The 19,640-nt window shown below is 39.8% G+C and overlaps 1 protein-coding gene and 1 long non-coding RNA gene across 2 annotated transcripts in view; one reads left to right on the top strand and one right to left on the bottom strand.

Moving 5' to 3' along the window:
- Positions 1-19,640, top strand: part of LRPPRC (leucine rich pentatricopeptide repeat containing) — a 113,423-nt gene that overhangs the window by 12,936 nt on the left and 80,847 nt on the right. The window contains exons 3-11 of the mRNA XM_035111198.3: positions 3,110-3,232; positions 4,101-4,222; positions 4,319-4,377; positions 5,738-5,824; positions 6,734-6,860; positions 8,565-8,709; positions 9,841-9,998; positions 11,019-11,124; positions 11,222-11,329. Of these exons, the coding sequence (XP_034967089.3) occupies positions 3,110-3,232; positions 4,101-4,222; positions 4,319-4,377; positions 5,738-5,824; positions 6,734-6,860; positions 8,565-8,709; positions 9,841-9,998; positions 11,019-11,124; positions 11,222-11,329 (1,035 nt within the window). The remainder of the gene's footprint in view (positions 1-3,109; positions 3,233-4,100; positions 4,223-4,318; positions 4,378-5,737; positions 5,825-6,733; positions 6,861-8,564; positions 8,710-9,840; positions 9,999-11,018; positions 11,125-11,221; positions 11,330-19,640) is intronic.
- LOC148686376 (uncharacterized) lies at positions 12,691-18,490 on the bottom strand. The gene is made up of 3 exons (XR_015949155.1): positions 18,387-18,490; positions 13,446-13,493; positions 12,691-12,824 (listed from the first exon to the last, which is right to left on the bottom strand). It is a non-coding gene; the product is annotated as an uncharacterized LOC148686376 (long non-coding RNA).

Genomic DNA, 19,640 nt, shown 5'->3' with positions numbered 1-19,640 from the left:
CATTGCTTACCACTCACTTTGCTTATACTGGCCCCAGACCAAATCCATAGCAGGTGTGGTTGAAGTTGTGCTGTGCCACCCCACTCCCCTTGCTGTCGCTTAACAAGAAGGAGGGGTCAGGGCAGCAATGGGGTTGAGGCTGCACAGGTGCTCTGGTGGGAGCCCCAGATTGGTTCTGGCCATCCACGTGCCTAGGCCCAATCTTGCCACTTCACTATCCCATAATATGCAGCGAAGTTGCTGGAGGGTGGCAGAGTCGCACCACCCCACCAGATTTCCTGCTCCTAAAACACAGGTAACAATTTGCACGTAAAGACCGGCAGGCCTAAGGGGGGGTTGCACAAGCTGTGCACAACAAAAGGTGTATCCAGTCACGGCGTGGCCTGTGGTAGTGGTGCAGATACATGTATGACAGCTACACAAATGGATAGCCGTTTCACTGCATACCGTAGATCCCCCTTACTTGATCAGGTCAAGCAACTCTTGGAGTGTACATTGCTGGTTTTCTTAGCTCTTTTAAGACATAAACAGAGTGGAAAAAGAAAAATTAACAGGATCAATATAAGTGGATATTAGCTACATGGATGCAACCAAGTTTCTAAACCATAGCAGAAGTTCTGTTTCTGTACCCAAAGTGTACATAGCTGTGGCTTGTTCATCAGGGTATCTGCAGTGCACCCGTTCCTGGAGGTTGAAAAGCCAACTGTATGGGATTACATGTCTACAGTGTGAGTTGAAATAATGGACATAAAAGCTGGGCTCGCTTGCGGTTTTCCAGTGTCACATCTTGCTAAGAAGCAGCAATATCAGTGTCCTTTTAAAAGGGGGAAATCCCTTTCCTTTCTCCTTGTCTCTAGGATCACTCTGTATTTTACTTTTTTAACATGGGAGTAATTCCTACATAGGAAAAGACATATACAGTATTTGAAGTGGAGCATGAGTTTCCACAGACTGAGCAGCTGGTGCACATATCTGTTGCCCGTGCCACTGCTGCGTAAACATGTTCAGGTGTGACACAGAAGTCTGTTTCTTAATTTGGCAAACCTTATTTTGGTTGCAATTTCATCTGCATGTTACAGAGCTTAAGAAAACCACCATTACGTTTTGGAGACATTTTTCCCTGTAGTGCTAACCTTAACTGTAATCATCCACTTATTTAGTTGCCACATCTCCAATTCTTGATGGACCATTTGGTGACTGGTTTTTGCCCCAAATTCTCAGAACTCAGAAGGGGACATAACTCTTCCTAGGCTTTTCCTAATGGTGGAATTGGCATGAGCATTGGGTAAGGGTCTTCTCTCACACCTTATTCCTTGGTTTGCCAAATCTCTTCTCTTATCTCATGCTTTGGAAAATAAAAGAGTCCTCATTGCTGCTTCTCTTTCCCCATCTCCTAATGTGAGGCGAGAGAGAAATTTCTTTGCAAGGATTGGGTGGTCAGTGGCAACTAGAAATGATGGCTAATAGCTAAGAGAAGCGAAAAGTTATATACCGCTTTGCATCAGATGTTATGGAGCCCAATTTTACTCTTCTTGCACATGTATTCAGTCAGCAGTTAGTAGTGAGCCAGTCTTTTGAGGTTACAGGCTGATTAGGCAGTATGTATAGGAAGTGTATGATTTCCTAACGTAAAGCTTTCATTGGGGAAAACTCTTTAGAAGTTCCTGAGCAGTTCCCTGTAAAAGTGGGATCAGTAGCTTGTTTCTTGCTAAATTGAAATAAAGAACATGGGTGTTATTTCAGCTTGGCAAAGTTGTTTAGCTGACATGAAAAGAGCACTGGACCCCCCCCCCCCCGGGCTCTGCTCCCAGTGAAGAGCAGAAGCTCAGTATATATATTTTGCTATTTTGCATAAATAGAGATCAACTTAAATCATTAATTTATGTGATTCTTTTCATGTCTGCACTGCTTATTGCATCACTTCATTCTGGCAGTTAGGTTGCTTAAAACACATTCTTTTGGTGACCTGCTTCTCTTCTGTTCTCAAATCTGATGCATAATTTGGCTTCCTTTGGGGTGCTATCTGTGAGCATTTTCAAAAGAACTGTTTCAAAAAAGAATTCCTGAGAAATATGACATTGTGCACTCATGTGTTACTAAATCCTTCATAAATATGCTACAAAGGTATTGAGTTGTTCTAGGAACAAGTGTGTGCATATACACGTTGGCACTTGCATACTACAAACTATAGGCAAAACAGGCTCAGGTGCATATATATGGCACTAGAGTACACTTTATGTACATAGGCAGTGGCCACATTATCAGAATTTTGGTTTTAAGATGACTTTCTGCCTGCACATATTTGTACTGCAGGACATAGTTGCTCCATTTAAAGTATACCATCTGGGATGCTTACTGTAAGTCAAACTCTTCAACAGTAGCTTGAGACACATCAGGAAGACATGGTGGGTAACACCCTACATTAGTCATAACCCTGAGTAAAACTTGGATACAACCCAATGCCTCTAGTTTTACTATCCTGGAAAATATATTTTTTAAAAAAAATAAAATTGTCCAGTAGCACCTTAGAGACCAACTAAGTTTGTTCTTGGTTTAAGCTTTCATGTGCTGGTATCTGAAAAAGTGTGCATGCACACAAAAGCTTATACCAAGAACAAACTTAGTTGGTCTCTAAGGTGCTATGGTCCATGGGGTCACGAAGAGTCAGACACGACTAAACAACAACAAGGTGCTACTGGACATTTTAAAAATTTATATATATATTTTGGCTGCGTCAGACCAACATGGCTACCTACCTGTATCCTAGAAAATGTTACTAAATGCATGCATGTTCAAATACTTTCCCAGGTGGCATGTCTAAGAAGCAGTTCTAAATTAAATTAAACTAGGAAGCGAGCCCCATTGAACATTGTGGGGCTTATGTCTGAGTAGATACACATAGGATTAAGTTCTTAATTCCCCCATGTAAAACTTGACCTGCATCTCCTTTTCTGTTGTCAGTTGTCATGGAACAGTGTGGATATGCTTTTCAAAGCTATGCGTAGTCCCCCCCCCCCCTTTAAAAGATTTTAAGAGTTGAGTCTTCATTCCTTCTAGGTTACGTAGTGATTGTTCATGTTGCAGTTTCATGTATCTTGTTCTAATTTAGGATACCCAAGTAGTAACCAGGCCCTGCTGTTGTTGAGAACCTGTGGTTCATTATTGCCTGAGCATCATCCGGCTGAAAGAACAGAACTTGCCCATACCATATGGACCAAGTTGAAAGGACTAGGTATTCTTTTTCTTAAATAAGTCGTATGAATGTTATTTTAGCATGTGCTTTATTTTTCTTCTGGTGTAAAAATTAATGGAATTAAAATACTGTTAGATACTAAATGTGTAGCTGACATTCTTTAAATACTTGCAGATACAACTCGTGGAAATCTGTTTTTAGATTCCAAGAGCTATACTGACATCTAGAGGTGTTACTATTAAAACCAAGCTTTGTTTTTGTGCAATGAAGTCAGTTATTTTGTTGCTTAACATTTTTGAGAGAGATACTTTAGTTTAATATTGCTACTTTTTGCATTGCTAAACAATTATCCAGAATTCTGTTCAATATCCCAGTTGCTCATGCTGGTAATAGTTCTTAATAAAGAGCTTTGGTTTGAGAGTAGATATTAAATAGTGGTTGTGTTAAATACCAGACTTTGCTTAAACATAATGTCAAACAGTAGTTGGATGCTACCTGAACAATATTTATTCTTGCATAGACCTCCCCCCCCCCCATGGCTTGGATTTCCTCTCTTAATACATGTAGCTGCAAACCATAGTCACAAATGGGAGTATAGAAGGAGGGTTGAGAATATTATGTGTGAACTGACCTTAATAATATCCATACTTCCTCAGTGTAATGAACAAGTTGTAGACTTAAGATGTGCTGTGTTGCAAACATGTTTAATGTTTGTTTCAGGCGTTGTATTACAAAGGTACACTCTGTTTAGTGGACTTTGAAATATAGCTTCGTGTGTTTTCAGAAATTGTGTGTTCTTATCTATGCCTAAATTTGTGGCTATGATAGTATTTGCATTGAATTATTTTATTGTATTGAACTTCTTAATGTACTGAATTTTATTTTTTCTTTATTATCTCTTGCCAAGGTGTTGTGTATGATGTAAGCCATTACAATGCTTTGCTAAAGGTCTACCTTCAGAATGGGCATACATTCTCTCCAACTGAATTCTTAACAAAAATGGAAGACGCTAATGTTCACCCCAATCGAGTATGTACTTCTTTCATGAAGGCATTTTTTGGGCCAACTTTTAATTCAACACCACTCAGTAAATAGCAAGTCTTATTTTCGTCATCTTTTTTGCAGGTCACTTACCAGCGGCTGATTGCTGCCTATTGCAACAAGGGTGATATTGATGGTGCTAGGTAAGGGTTTGCATAAACGGGCCTAAATATTTTACAGCTAAAATGCATCTTACAGCATAATCCTTTACATGTTTACCCAGAAGTCTCAATGAGTTCAGTGCATTTACTCTTAGATAAGTATGTATAGCAGGGGTGGGGAATCACTGGCTTTTAGACATTATTAGCCGGGGAGGGGCCCAAGGTCTCCCCATTTGATCTGCCTAGCCATTTTGTCCAAGCTCTGCCCACCTGCCAATCATCTGACACCTGATATGATGTCAGCAAGTAAAAAGGCAACTGGGCTCAGAGAGGCTTTTGAAGGGCTGACAATCAACTCATTCTTGGGACTTCAAGGCCCTTTATCACCTGGTGTCATAGTGACATTAGGTGATTGAGAAGTGAGCAGTCCTGCTTGCCTGTAAGATTTGGGCCACGGGGAGTAAGAAAGGCAACGATTTGGCTAGATTCAGTTCTCCACCCCAGTATATACTATTTCAGTGTTGATATTTTTAAACATGAAATAAAATTTAACAAAAATTTAACAAAGAAACAAATTTCACTGATTGAATAATGAAAGTCCATTGAAAAATATAAAAGGGAGAATGAGGATGATTATCTCTAGACATCTAGAACATGGGTAGTCCCAAGAATATTTTTATAATTTGAATATATGCAGTAATTTGTGTATTGTTATTATTGTAATTTGGATTGATTTGATTTGTCATTAATTCAAAGATAGTTATTGAAAATGTATAAATTCTTTAGCAATAAAGGAAAAAAGAGAAAATATATATACAAGGGATAACCTTATCCAAAGAAACAATACTTGGCTATAGTTCTTTTCAAACAAGCCAGCTGCATATTGTGGCTTCTGAAATGGGCTTGTTGAAACTAACCATAGTTAAGGTTGACCACAGTTTTGGTTCTGAACGATGGCTAGTATGCAACATTATTCATGTGAATGCAGCCATTGTATGCAAGTGAAGAATTGGAATTTGTATAACTTGAAAGGAACAAGTTACAAGAAAAAATACCTAGCCAGTGGAGAAAGCATGGATGTGTTTTTATGCTGCACAGTACTAATTTAATCAGGAATTTCCATTTTAGGTTAAAAGAGGAATATAAGAGCAATGAACATACACTTTTTCCAGAATATGTTTTAAAATATTGGATTAATTGTCTTTTTGTATTTAAAACTGGTAATCTCAAGGTCTTAGCTAACTCAGTATTACAAGACTTAAATGATTGTCCTTGTTATTTTTTTTAAAAAAGAATATCTTATTTTGTTTTACTAATGCATATAGTCTTCGGTATAAAGTACATTTGTTTTACTTACATTTTCCAAAGAAAAACATAGCTGACTTAGTTCTTCATCTTGCAGCAAGATTCTAGGTTTTATGAAAAGCAAGGAGCTCCCAATCACAGAGTCTGTATTCAGCGCACTTGTGACTGGCCATGCGCGATCTGGGTAATTTATAGTTCTTATTCTTCTCCTGCTTAAATTGCTACTTTGTCTGAGTTAAGTGAATGCATTTTCTAATTTTTGAATTGTTACAAATAGTTACACCTTTCATATCAGCCACAGTTACCTGACCCACAATGCAGAGATCTTATGTACGCATAATGGTGTGCAGGGATCTCTTGAATACACAAAGCCGCCCCCCAACCAGGTGACTGTTTGCATGGGACAGTTTCAAAATTTGTAACCTTGACTGGTTTTCTGATGCATATGCTTAAGGGCCAAACTACATGTAAAAAACGATCTTAAGTGTATCTCGTTAAATTGCATGGAAAATTTTAGACATGCACATAGCAGCTGAAAGGGGGTGGAGGTGACAGGTACAGCCGCTTTGGTCCTAATTGCCCCCTTCCTTCATACAAGCAATGAAACAAGGCAGGAAGCCACAACTAACCGTAGCTTCCTGTTATACTCAGACTGGGAAATTGTGAAGGATTTGGAAGCCATATTAACTATGCTTCATATTTTGCCTTTTTAAGAAACCAGTAGCTATAGCTTCCCAGTTCAGATATAGCAGGAAGCTCTGGTTAACTGCAGATTACCGGTTTTGCCACTTGAAGAAGGGGAGTAGAGAACCGGTAGCAATGGGGTTGTATTATTAAGCCAAGATTTGATTGTGATACTGTAGCCATGCAGGTGAGCCAGCCTTGGTGAATTTTTCCCTTCCACTGATGATCCTTATTGGGACTTGCCAGAGATGTTCTGTCTGTTCCTGTCCTATATTTCATTCATTCCAGCTGTTTAATTTAAAAAATAAGTTAAGGTTGATAAATTGTGACACCCCCCATCCCAATAGGCTCAAGTCTAATACCAAGCACAACCTGTTTATAGCATTGTTTTTTTTAAATTACACTTCAGAGATATGGAGAATGCTGAAAATATCCTTTCTGTGATGAGAGATGCCGGCATTGAACCTGGTCCAGACACTTACGTTGCACTGTTGAATGCATATGCTGAGAAAGGTGACATGAGCAAAATTGAAGAGGTAATACACACCGTTTGCAAAGCTGCAGCTCTGTCCAGAAAAGATTTTATAATAGCCATCACTTTTCATTCATGCCTTTTCCCAAATGGCTAGTAGCTAATTCTATAGGAAGTGTAATATGTTGAAATTGTGCAGCAGCTGGTATTCTTTGGTAAGCAGAGAAGGTGGTGGCTTACTCAAAGGTGCCTAGATCATTTGTGTGTTTGCATACACTGAGTAATGCTGTTAATTGTCCCCTATGTAAATGAGCCCCACTTGGTATCTACAAGAAATCAAGAATATAGCATGTTTCGTCAAGCACATCTTTTGAAGACAACAGGCCTTTTCAGTTGAACGAATTTAATGTGATTCACCAGTTTGTTGTTGCTTTTTCTGCTTTTGTATTTTTCTGGTGCTTGTGATTTTACATTTGCTGCCCACATCTGTTTTCTATGTGAGTTAGTGGTATACATTTTTACAAAAATATTTTTAAAAAAGAAAATCGAAAGACTTCCACAACTTACACACTTGGTCATTTCATTACACCACCTTTTAGTAACCACACTCTACCAGTAGTGGAATCCCAAAAACTGTGGAGATCTGTACATAATATGGTGTCTCTGTCTTTTGATACCTGTGGATCATCTAACATATCCAAACATTAATTGAGATCAGTGTTGGAAAAAGAGACAGTTGTGCTGAAGATGTGAGTTGGGTTATAGTTATCATGGGATAAAAAGTGTTGTTTATTAGACAGGTCTTCAATGCAATTAAACTGAACACCGTGACAGTTTAAACCTCTTTCTCTCCACCTGCAATGAATTTAAAGATTACTACAATGCTTTCAATCTAAAAGGTCTTAAGTTTAGCAGAACTGTGCTTTCTGGGGACTCCTATTTCACTGTATCTGAAGAAGTGTGCATGCACACGAAAGCTCATACCAAAATAAAAACTTAGTTGGTCTTTAAGGTGCTACTGAAGGAATTTTTATTTTACTTTGACCCAGACCAACACGGCTACCTACTTGTAACCTGTGCTTTCTGCTGTTTTTCTTAAACCACAAAAATCAATACTCTGCAGTCTTTACTACAAGATCGTATATTTCAGAACTAACACTTCTGAAATGGCTTTTTCTCCAGAGTGGTCCCTTAACATTCAGAAACACAATTGTGCCATGCGTAACACAGCACACAGTTTCATTTGGCTGATTAATGCCTGGAACCTCCTGAATCTACCATTTGGAAAATCAGCCTTTTGTTTTGAATGAATGCAATGCTATTGGAGCCTACTTGCACATTGAAAAGGCAGTTCCAGCACAATATTTTGCTTCCACTGAATGGTTTTTGGAATCATTTTGCAGATAGTGGCATAGTATATTCTCAACTATCCCATGACGTAGATCCATCCTCGATCTTTTGGGCATTGTGTTATGACTAAACACCTTAACGTACAACACATCCGCAGAAGTCAATCCAGATCCCCTCTTTGTGGAAACGCCATAGGGCATTAGCTTCACATGCAGAAAATCCCATCTCCACTGAGCCACTGCTAGGCATTGTAGACAGTACTGAGCTAAGTACAAGACAGCTTCCTGTGTTCTTTCCATGTAGATGCAAAGTATTACATTTTGATAACAAAACTGATGATAATATAAAAGATTAATACTGATGAAAATTTATATCTATATTTAGTTTCCTATTACATTGTTTCTCCTTGCTATTGCAGATCCTGGGCAACATTGAAAAAAGTGATGCCTACCTTTTGGACAAGGACTTAATGGACATCATTTTTACTCTTGCTAAGGCTGGACATCCTCAGTATGTACAGAACATTTTGGAGAAGATGAGACATGATAGGGGATACATTCCAGGTAATATTTTTGAAAGATGCAAACAAATCTGATTTGCTTATTGGCACTAGCCTTTACTCTTCAAAAAATGAGATTAATGAAAATGCATGGTTATTTCTTATTTAGTTAACTAATGCATCCATTTGGGTAGCTCAGGGTAGTAGCTGTGGAAGATAGATGTACATAAAATGTCTCTCTCAAATAGAATAGTAAAATGATACATAGTATTTTTATAGGTAAAGGTAAAGGGACACCTGACCATTAGGTCCAGTCGTGACCGACTCTGGGATTGCGCGCTCATCTCGCATTATTGGCCGAGGGAGCCGGCGTATAGCTTCCAGGTCATGTGGCCAGCATGACAAAGCCGCTTCTGGCAAACCAGAGCAGCACATGGAAACGCCGTTTACCTTCCCGCTGTAGCGGTTCCTATTTATCTACTTGCATTTTGACGTGCTTTCGAACTGCTAGGTTGGCAGGAGCTGGGACCAAGCAACGGGAGCTCTCCCCGTCACAGGGATTCGAACCGCTGACCTTCTGATCAGCAACCCCCTAGGCTCAGTGGTTTAACCACAGCACCACAATCATGTCTAATTGGTGGTTATTCTGGCTTGACTTTACACAGTCTTGGTGATATTAATCTAGACTTAGCTCAGTTGGTTAGAACATGGTACTTCTTTAGGAATTGGTAGTTCTCACTATGGCACATGAGCAGAAATAGTTAAAGATTACATGGATATAGCTACTGACTTTAAAAATGGCTACTATCATCCTTACTCATTGAGCAGTGAAAGCCAGAAGAAGCACTGAGTGATAAACTTGTAGATCTGTAGAGTAGTTATTCTTTGGAACTTTAGTTAATTTCAGTGGAGTTTATACATGGCTTCTTCTAGAGTTGCATTGAAATATATCCACATTGCTTGGTAAGTAGCACACTGTAAACTGACAATTTATCAATACATTGTTAAGCACATCTATTGGCCATAATGCCTTTATAACTGGACCATAATGTTAGATTTGCTTATTATGCTATCATTTTCCATATAATGTGCAAATTGAGCGTACTACTTCTGCACATTAATGTATTGGTTTCCCCCCGACTCTTCCTAATCGTATTTGGTTTTTCTCCCCCCCCCCCTGTACTTAACTACCTAGATGCAATGAATCTATGTCTGAGTTTACTAACGCATGGCTTAGAAGATACAGCTTTTCAAGTTCTGAAGTCGTTTCCTTCAGTGTTGTCAGATTCCCAGAATGAAGGCAGCATAGACCGTGGCAACTTCTTCTTACGGCATTGTGCAAATTTGAACATGGTATGTGAAGTCCTACAAAGGACCCTTAAAGCAGGGGAGGGGGACCCTTTGACATATTGCTGGACTCCAGCTCTTGTAACACCTGACCTTTGGCCATGCTGTCCTGGACTGATGGGAGTTGGAGTCCAGCAGCTTCTGGGGGTTCACATTTTCACCACCCCTGCTTTAAATCAATATTTTTTTCTTAAGCAAACTGTTCACTCGCAAGGTCTGCTCCTCTCCCTTTTTCAAAGCTGTATTCTTTCCCTCATATGTCTCTCCCCATTCCACCCTATGAATCCTACTCTGATATCCACATCTTTACCCAGAAGCAAGAAATGCTTTCCCTTGTCTTCATACATGGCCTTTGTTCCACTTTGTATTCCTGTTCAAGTTCCCCAGCTGGAATTGGCCCGTTCCTCCTTGCAAATAAGCCCGTCCCTCCCTATTGATCACTGGCTTCCTTGTGTTGCCTTTGCCACCCTTATTATGCCTTGCTTCCCAGCTGCTGGCACGCAGTTACATGAGCGACTCTGCTTCTCTTATCGCTACTGGATTAGTATGTGTTGGATGCATGGATAAATTCATAAGAACTTAAGAAGATCAGACTAAAGGCCTATCTAGTTCAGCATTTTGTCTCCCACGGTAGCCAACCACAGTTCCCTATCAAAGCCACCACTCTCTTGTTTCTCGAGAATATTTGAAGTACAGTGGACCCTCTAGTTACGTACCGCTCTCGATACGAATGTGGTAAACCCGGAAGTGTATACTTCGGGGTTTCGCTGCATGCGCAGAAGTACTCTGTACGCTTTGTGCATGTGTAGAAGCGCTCTGTGCACTGCGTGTGTGCGCAGAAGCACTCAATCAGACCATGCATGTGTCACAGAAGTGGCGCCTCTGCCTACGGACTTCTTGGGTTGTGGACGGACCCCCAGAACGAATTTAATTCGTATCCGGAGGGTCCACTGTACTCATTCACTTAATTGTGCTGAATATTGCCAGTTGAACAGTGAAATTCTTAAACCTCCCATTTCCTTACAGCCGGTGGCTAAACTGAAACAGTTCTGCAGTGACATGAAAGAAAGCAGCATGCACACTGCTCCCCTGCAGATGACTCTGTTGTGTGCGTTGGAGTTAAAGAGAACTGGTACTTTTTCTTATTGCTTACCTCAGTTAATTTTTTTTACTACTTAACCCTGTTACAACCCCATTTATTGACTCTTTGACTTTCTCAATCTTTTCAGCTTTGGCTATTGATCTAATGAAGGCCATCAAAGAAGAAGGCGGACCTGTCAGACCTCACTATTTTTGGCCGTTGCTGGTTAACCACCAGAAAGAGAAAAATGTTCAAGGTTAGCATTTTAAAAATCAAACCTTAGTTTACTGTGCATTTTTTGATATGCCACTGGTGACCATCTTAAATTTAGAACTCTTCAAGGAGTTGTGATTGTTTTAGCTGTTTCTCTCTTAATATATCTTCTGCTCACCAAAATCTAAGGAAGCTTTTAAGAGTTGGGTTACATTGTGGAACCCTTGTTTTAAAGATAGAGAAATGAATTTTTTTTGACAAGGTTTGCTCATTCCTATGCAGTGATAAGTTAAATGTGAGCTTAGTTACAATAATGAAAGCAGAAAAACCTCCATTGTTGAATGATCATGACCTGACAGCACACTGATTGAAGGACTGAAATGTTCAATCTTTGGGATTCTTAAGTAGGTTTAAGCATTTAGCACACACTTTTCCCTGTTACACATGGGGATGTCTATAGGATATGAATAAGAATTGAACAAATATTAAATTTTAAAGTACAATATCTAATTCGTTGGTTTGCATTATTGGTAATTCAGAAAGAGTGGTCTGATAAAAAGATGCTTTTAACAGAAGTACTTTCCCCTTGGGGAAATTAAAAACTGTCTTTTTCATCTTATCTCACAGTATAATGTGCTTTAGAATGAGATGCAGAGTTGTTAGTGTGACATTGGGTGACAAACAAAATGCACAAACAAAAAAAAGTGCTTTTAGCAGGCAGTTTGTATTGCAATTTTATTTTAAATATACAGTCGCATCCCAGTTTAGAAGAAATGCTGTAACAAGTATTCCCTAATTGTTTCTGGCTATAAAAGTGTGTCAAGCCTTTTAGAAAAACCTTTATAAAACAACATTCTGTTCTTGTTAACTCTTTAGGTCCCTGAAGGCACTTAAAAGTACTGGGCAAATTGCTCCCCAGCATAGCATTTGAATCCCAGCATGTTGCAAATACATTGTAGAAATTCAGAGTTTCAGCATAGGCTTAAGTTCTCTTCCATCCACAAATAAATGGGTGAAAAGCCATGCATACATGTGGCCATATTCATCTGGTAAAACATTTTATTGCATACCTGAACAATTTGCTCTGCTTTTATGCAGTGGTCAGAAGGTGTAACAGTTGTTGCTTAAGGCAAATGGGAAGTGAGGTTTGTGACATCAGATGATACTGAATCTTCAATTCAGAAGTCTAGCAGTGCCACAAACCCCTAAGAAACATCAGTTTAAAAACAGCAGCAAGGAGAAATGTGTAGGTTGTCTTTGGCCACATAAAGGAAAATCTTTTCTAAGTTTGTACTTAAGCACTTCAAGAAGTTGTGGCTGTGTGTACCAAGAGCATTCTCTGTTCTTGTAGCCATCCAGTCTCCCTTTACATTGTGCTATCTTCAGCATGAAGTTATCAATGCGAATGCTCTTTTCTTCAGACAGGTTTAATGTATATTCTTTCTTGCATATTGCTATGTTCATGATGCAGTTTTAACTGTAAGATCACAGGAATTGGAAGAATCAAATTCAACCTGTAAAATGGAAAACTGATGCACCTGGGGAGAAGAGCACAATATAAATAAATGTTATCTCATAAAGATAGAGGGGGAAAGTAGTGCTGCATTAAAATTTCACTTGATGGTGTTTAGTATGTGGGCAGACTTTCAGTGTATTATGTAAACAAAATGTTATTTGAGAGGCTAATTTTTGGTAGTTCAGTATGCAGTTCTATTTTGGATTTCAAAGATGAAGCAGATAATATTTATTGTGGTGAACTTCCTTAAAAACTCTTAACAGCAGTGACATGTGTTTAATCTACAGACTTCCCTAGAATTTTCTGTTGTTTTTGTTTTTACATGAATACCTTGCCAAAACAACACTCCACATAGTTTTGTACCCTATCGCAGATAGAAACTAGTTGCTAATAGTTTGGAAAGTTCTCCATTCTTAGCTGTTTGTTTTCAGCTTCTAAGACATCTTCAATTTCAGCAAGATCCTGAACTTTGATTACCAAGGTAATCAACTTCTTGCACATGAATGTTTCTTTTGTACCAATGTATTCAGATGAATTGAGAGTGAGAGACTTACACCTTTTGAGACTTTGAGTTGAAATACCTACTCAGCCATAAACTGACTGAACCAGTTTGCATTAACCGCAAAAGGATGATTGGTCTTACCTGAAGTGTAGATTTGATAGGTTCTGGGGACTATCTCTCTGATCTTCTCTGTAAAGAAGTAGAAATGAAATACTGTTGAAGGCAAAAACACTTAGGTGACATAGAGAGCTGGGAGAAAATGACCTGATCTGTCAGGTGGGGGGCGGGACTGAAGGGGACGGCACCTGCTTCCCAGAGTTCTTTGCTCTCCTGCCTCCATCACGTGACGAGGGTCATAACCCAACCCATTTGGGTCCTCAGTAATCATAACAAATCCATAGTTCAGCTGTCCTTGTGCACATTGCCTTCCTCCCTGACTTCCTTCTCTGGACAACTATAGTTTGTCATTACATCTGAATTGGCAAGCTGTGGTTTGAACTTCTTCTCTGTACTAGAATTGGAAACCACAGTTTGATGTGAGTTGCCTATTCTGGTTTGCAGGGAAAGTGAAGAATCATAATTGGAAGGAGGAGGGGAAGCTCAGAAACCATGTGGATGCTGTCTCCTTGGCCCTGTCACTAGACCTCATTCCTAGATTTTGAGCTGTCACTCTGATATAAATAATGGCAGTGTGCTATGAAGCTGTTGTGAGGACAGAAAGGTTAAAGATGAGAACACATATGCAAATTAAGGTAGTGATTAAACCATTTACATTATTGTTAATCACATCTCCTCAAAGAGAATTGCACAGAAAAATCAGTCACAGGTTGTGCCATGAGTTTCTCCCACATTTCAGGGAAGCTTATGCAGAATAAATTTCTGCGTGCTTCTTTGGTCTGTTACATTTGTGCATCGCATTTCTTGGGAAGAATCTGTGCAAAGTCTGTTTGCACATGCTGGTTATGCAAAATGGTTGGTGTGTTTGTAATGGACATGCTTTCTATAATAGATAGTTACATCTCACAAGGTGAGAAGCTTCTTTCCAGTCAGTCAAGAAAATCAAGAAACCAGTTATGGACATCATTTGTAAACATTTGCAAATTTAGTAAAGACACGAGGGATGTGAAGTTCCCAAGCAATCATCTGTACCAGTGGTATAAATTCCAGACATCTCTGAAGGTGTGACACCCCTTTCTCTAGTGGCACTAATGGCATAAAGGATATTCCTGACCTTGTTGGACCCACTGACAGATACTGCTACATCCTTATTCACTGTTTAAAGCAAAATTCCAGATCCACTGCCAAAATACCCCCCCCCCCAGAAGCATTCCTTCATCATACATCAACACACGTTCAAATGCATGTGAACATATAAGTAGATGCATTCTGTGTCTCTGTCTTTTATCATTGTTGACACAGATTTGACTATGACATTGCTAGAGCTATCCTGGCTTAAGCATGATGCTAAGAATGTTTTGTGTGTATGTGCTTTTTAATCTTAAAATATTCACAGTTCATTGCAGTCACTGTTGCATTTGAAGTGGATTGCCTGTTTTACACATTTAGCCCATGTCAAAAAGTGTTCTGCAGTCGATAAGCTTGCAAAGCAGGGTGTGGGCTAGGACAAAACCTTCCTCCTGATATGCTAGTTGGTTACTCTTGGTAAATGGGAGAGCAATAAAAAATATGAAATAGTTTGCCTGTACCTTTGTAGGGTACAAACCACACTGCTACCTTATTCTGCTGCTTAGGTTGACAAAGCTCGGATTATGTTGAATGAAGTGATAGAATATCAGATTGTACTGTGTTTTGAATGTCTCTACCCCCTACAAAGAAGATGAGCTCATCAGAGAGGAAGAATTTTGTGTAGTCTTTCCCCTGATATACTAGTTTATTATATTCAGGCATCTTCTATCTGGGGAAACATTCAAAACTGTCACCTGACCTTTTCACCTGCAGTATGCTGCTAAAGAGGCAGTACTATCTATATTGGATAAACTAACCTAGGTATGACCAGTAAACGGCAAATATGTTTACTAATTTAAATTTGCACTGGCCACCTGCCTTTTAATTGATTAATGCATTTATTAAATTTTAATGCATTTTCATAAAGCAAAGCCTCAATATGGGTGTGCTTTGTGGTATTAACTCAGTTCGCACATGCTGGTAAGCCATGATTTACGGCAGCATACAGTAAGAATCTACTATAAGACTTGCGTTTGGAGGACTTTGGCAGAATTCGTTTTCACATTTCATGAAAGCTAGGCTGTCTTTGAATACAAACCAGAGATTGTAGTTTAAACAAGCCAGATTTATAACCCATAGTTTGAACCACTTTGTGGTTTTTCTACAAGCAAGTGGTATATAAAGTTTATGAAATTATAAATAATAAATAAGTTTGTTAGTCGGGAAAGTAACTAGGGTTTGTTTTATAATAATAATAATAATAATAATAATAATAATAATAATAATAATTTATTATTTCTACCCCGCCCGTCTGGCTGGGTTTCCCCAGCCACTCTGGCCGGCTTCCAACCGAATATTAAAAACAGTACAGCATCAAACATTAAAAACCTCCCTAAACAGGGCCACCTTTAGTTGTCTTCTAAAAGTAAAATCGTTGCTTATTGCCTTGACATCTGCTGGGAGGGCATTCCACAGGGCGGGTGCCTCTGTCTGTTCCCTGTAACCTCACTTCTCGCAATGAGGGAACCGCCAGAACGCCCTTGGTGCTGGATCTCAGTGTCCGGGCTCAATGGTGGGGATGGAGACGCTCCTTCAGGTATACAGGACCAAGGCCGTTTAGGGCTTTAAAGGTCAGTACCAACACTTTGAACTGTGCTCAGAAACGTACTGGGAGCCAGTGTAGATCTCTCAGGACCGGTGTTATGTGGTCCCGGCGGCCATTCCCAGTCACTAGTCTAGCTGCCGCATTCTGGATTAATTGTAGTTTCCGGGTCACCTTCAAAGGTAGAGCTCATTGCAGTAGTCCAAGCGGGAGATAACCAGAGCATGCACCACTCTGGCAAGACAGTCTGCGGGCAGGTGGAGCTGCAACCTGTGATTCATACAGAATGCTGCCAAAGTTCTCCTCCCTGCTGTACAGCTGGAAGAGAGCAAAAGTCCCAAGGGCCCATAGCAGCTCTTTTCTGCTTGTACTTGCAACACTAAACTATGGTTTAGCGTTACGTGTGAATGCAGCCACTCACTGAAGGATAAGGTAGCAAAATTTAGTATGCCCTTTACTCTCAGACTCATGGTTTAAACCAGCCCTGTCAGTTAATGAGATAGTTCAGTAGTATGCACCGGTTTGAAGCTCTGAGACTTAAAAATAGGAATTTATTGCAAGTGCAGATAGATGGCCAAAGTGTTAAAAGAGAAAACTATCCCTGCAAGCATATATTTAGAACACATAATTCCACTATGTGTGCACATTTTGATAGCCACTCCCATCTTCCTTGGATGCTTTATCCATATCCCCTTAAAACGCCTGTCCCTATATAAAACATTAATAGTATCCTAAATTCTAATCCTCATTACAACACTTGCATCTGCTCAAAAATAAAGCCAGCAAGAATAGGGTTGTAACAGATGTGAATTTGGGGTATAAAAGGCCATAAGCAATTTTTGCTTGATTGCATAGAGCTTTGAACCCACATCTCCTGGCTATTATGGGCCTAATTTATTGTAGCAGTTATTTTAAAAGCAAACAGATGTTACTGATAACGTGCATCTAAACACTTTTCTCAAAGTATAGAAGTGCTGATGAAATGCAGTTTCAGCTGAGTTTTCATCACAGTTTTTTGACATCTTATAAATATAAAGCATAAGCTTGCTGTCAGATTTTGAAATGTATTGAGCAAAATTATATTGTAATTAATTCTTTCTGGATACATTTGCCGGTTCTTGGCCAAAATCAGTCAGTCTTCTGTTTTAAGGCAAACTTGAGCAAATGATGCGACTTTAATTTAGTGTGACTTGTTGGCATGTATTTTTAAGTGCTCAAAGGGAATTCACATTTGATTATTTGCACCGTAGTGCACTGCATAAAATATTCATGGAAGTGTCACTTTTCCATAGGTGGCACTCCAGGGCAAAGACAGGGACTTCAGGAAACTTTAGAATTTTTTATAATAACAAATATGTGAGGCAACTTGGAAAAAGGAGAAAAAAGCATATGCTACTTGAATCTGGTATCCTGCAGCATCTGACAAATCATTTTTATGCTTACAAAAATTCCAGTACCTGTATAGGTTTTGACATGAATTCCGGAGTTGGTTAGCTAGACATGGTGTAATAAAATGCAGCATTATGTTTTAAAAGGCAAGAACTTAGCCATAGTGTCTTTGTGGTAACCTTTAAATGCCAGATGCAAGACTTTTACATTTTCTTTTTAATAGTTAAATTAGTTAAATGGATTAACCAGGTGTTGGTTTTACAAAAAACAACAACAACCCCACCCACCATGCATTCTATTATGCATGCCAATAAATGTGAAACTTTTGCTGAATGTGTTCCTGTTACCACTTCTCTTTCTTCAGATCAGTTTTGAAAACCCAAATTTTACATAAGTCTTAACACAGGCTGTCAGCAACGGCCGGTCCACTGTCCCTCTGACCTTGTCGGGGGCTGGACTATATTTTGAAGGGGGGGAAATGAACGGATTCCTATGCCCCAGAGATGCATTTTAAATAAAAGGACACATTCTACTCATGTAAAATAATGCTGATTCCCAGACCATCCGTGGGATGGATTGAGAAGGCGATTGGGCCGCATCCAGCCCCTGAGCCTTAGGTTGCCTACCCCTGTCTTAACACCTAAATCCTTGTTCCCCACTGTAACCAAGTTTAAATTTGCTAACTTTCTTCCTTGCTACAGTGTGTTGGGAAGGGAGATCTGGTCAGAACAGTGTGCACACCCTTCCCTTTAGGCCATTCTGCTGCCATCAAGTAGAAGAGTTATGTTGCCCAGGTGCCTTCCACCAAACAGCCTAAAAACACCCCCCCCCGGCACCTCCCCAATAACAACTTAAAATGCTGTACTTAGGTGATGTATAAATGAAGTTCACAGGTTTTTAGTTACCGTATTTTTCACTCCATAAGACACACCTGACCATAAGAAAGCCCCGTTTTTTTGGGGGGGGGGGAATCAGCTCACAGTTGTACAGCTTCTTTTGCAAACAGGAAAAGCCCCATTTTTAAAGGATCAGCTCAAAGTTGTTGAGTTTACTTTGCAGAGGGGAAAAATCCTGTTCGACTCACAGTTCTACAGCTTCTGATAATCTAATCAGCCAGATAATCCAATCAGTCAGTCACATGTTGCCGGGGAAACAAACAGCCTCCTTCTGCAGAACATTCAACAATGGAGGCCTGGGCAAGGGGTGGGGCCTGGAAGGGAGCTAGCATCCCTTATCTCTCCTGGATCTCTTGCAATCAGCTGCTGAGCGGCTGCTTTTCAACACCCCTCTTTCCCTCTTGTTAGCCTTTAGCTCTTTCTTTAAGTAAAAAAGGACAGCCTGCTTTTTGCCCCTGGGCAAGTTGGCTCCAGGGACCACACATTCCCCCCATAAGACGCACAGACATTTCCCCTTATTTTTTAGGAGGAAAAAAGTGTCTTATGGAGCGAAAAATACGGTAGTTCTTTGGAAAATGACTTCATCTAGGCTGGTTTTATGTTACTTTCACAATGCTACCAGTGGAGCAAAAATGCACTGAAAAATGAGTAGGTTTACAAATACAGTAAAGCAGGGCTGCCCAACAGGTCGATTGCCCAACAGGTCGAACCCCCAGCAAAATTCACACACACCCCAGCTCATAAACTTTGGCTCCCTAAAAATAAGCTCAACAAGTTGGCTTCCTTTAAAAAAAAAGGAACTTTGACAATGGGTAGATCACTGCCAGTTTTTTAATACTGTGAGTAGATCGCAGACTCTTGGAAGTTGGACGCCCCTGCAATAAAGCAATCCCTCCTCTAGACAAGTCCCAGATTTTAAAACTTAAAACTGCCCTAGTGTGTGCTTGTATGAAGCAATCCACTTTGAATCCCCAAGACTCTGGCAGATAACAGTCTGGAGCTGTGTGACTCACATGCCCTGCAATCAACAAGGTTCAAGGAAGTTTTGGGATTTTAAATCTCCACTCCTGGCAGGCAGGCTGCGTGTGATCCTTCTTATCTTCAATGGTTTCCCATTTTCTGACTTGATCCTGGACCGATCCGCAAGCAAACTTACACACACTGCATTCATATTTGTAGCTAATCATGGTGATCACACAATAGTGATCCCCTTCCCTCCAGCAAGAGTGTCTAATAACAGGAGCATTTCCCAGACACACACAC

The sequence above is a fragment of the Zootoca vivipara genome, chromosome 3, assembly GCF_965207765.1.
Source record: "Zootoca vivipara chromosome 3, rZooViv2.hap1.1, whole genome shotgun sequence".
In the NCBI taxonomy this organism is placed as follows: Eukaryota; Metazoa; Chordata; class Lepidosauria; order Squamata; family Lacertidae; genus Zootoca; species Zootoca vivipara.
Note: the sequence above shows the minus strand (reverse complement) of the source record. Positions and strands in the feature narration are given on the sequence as shown.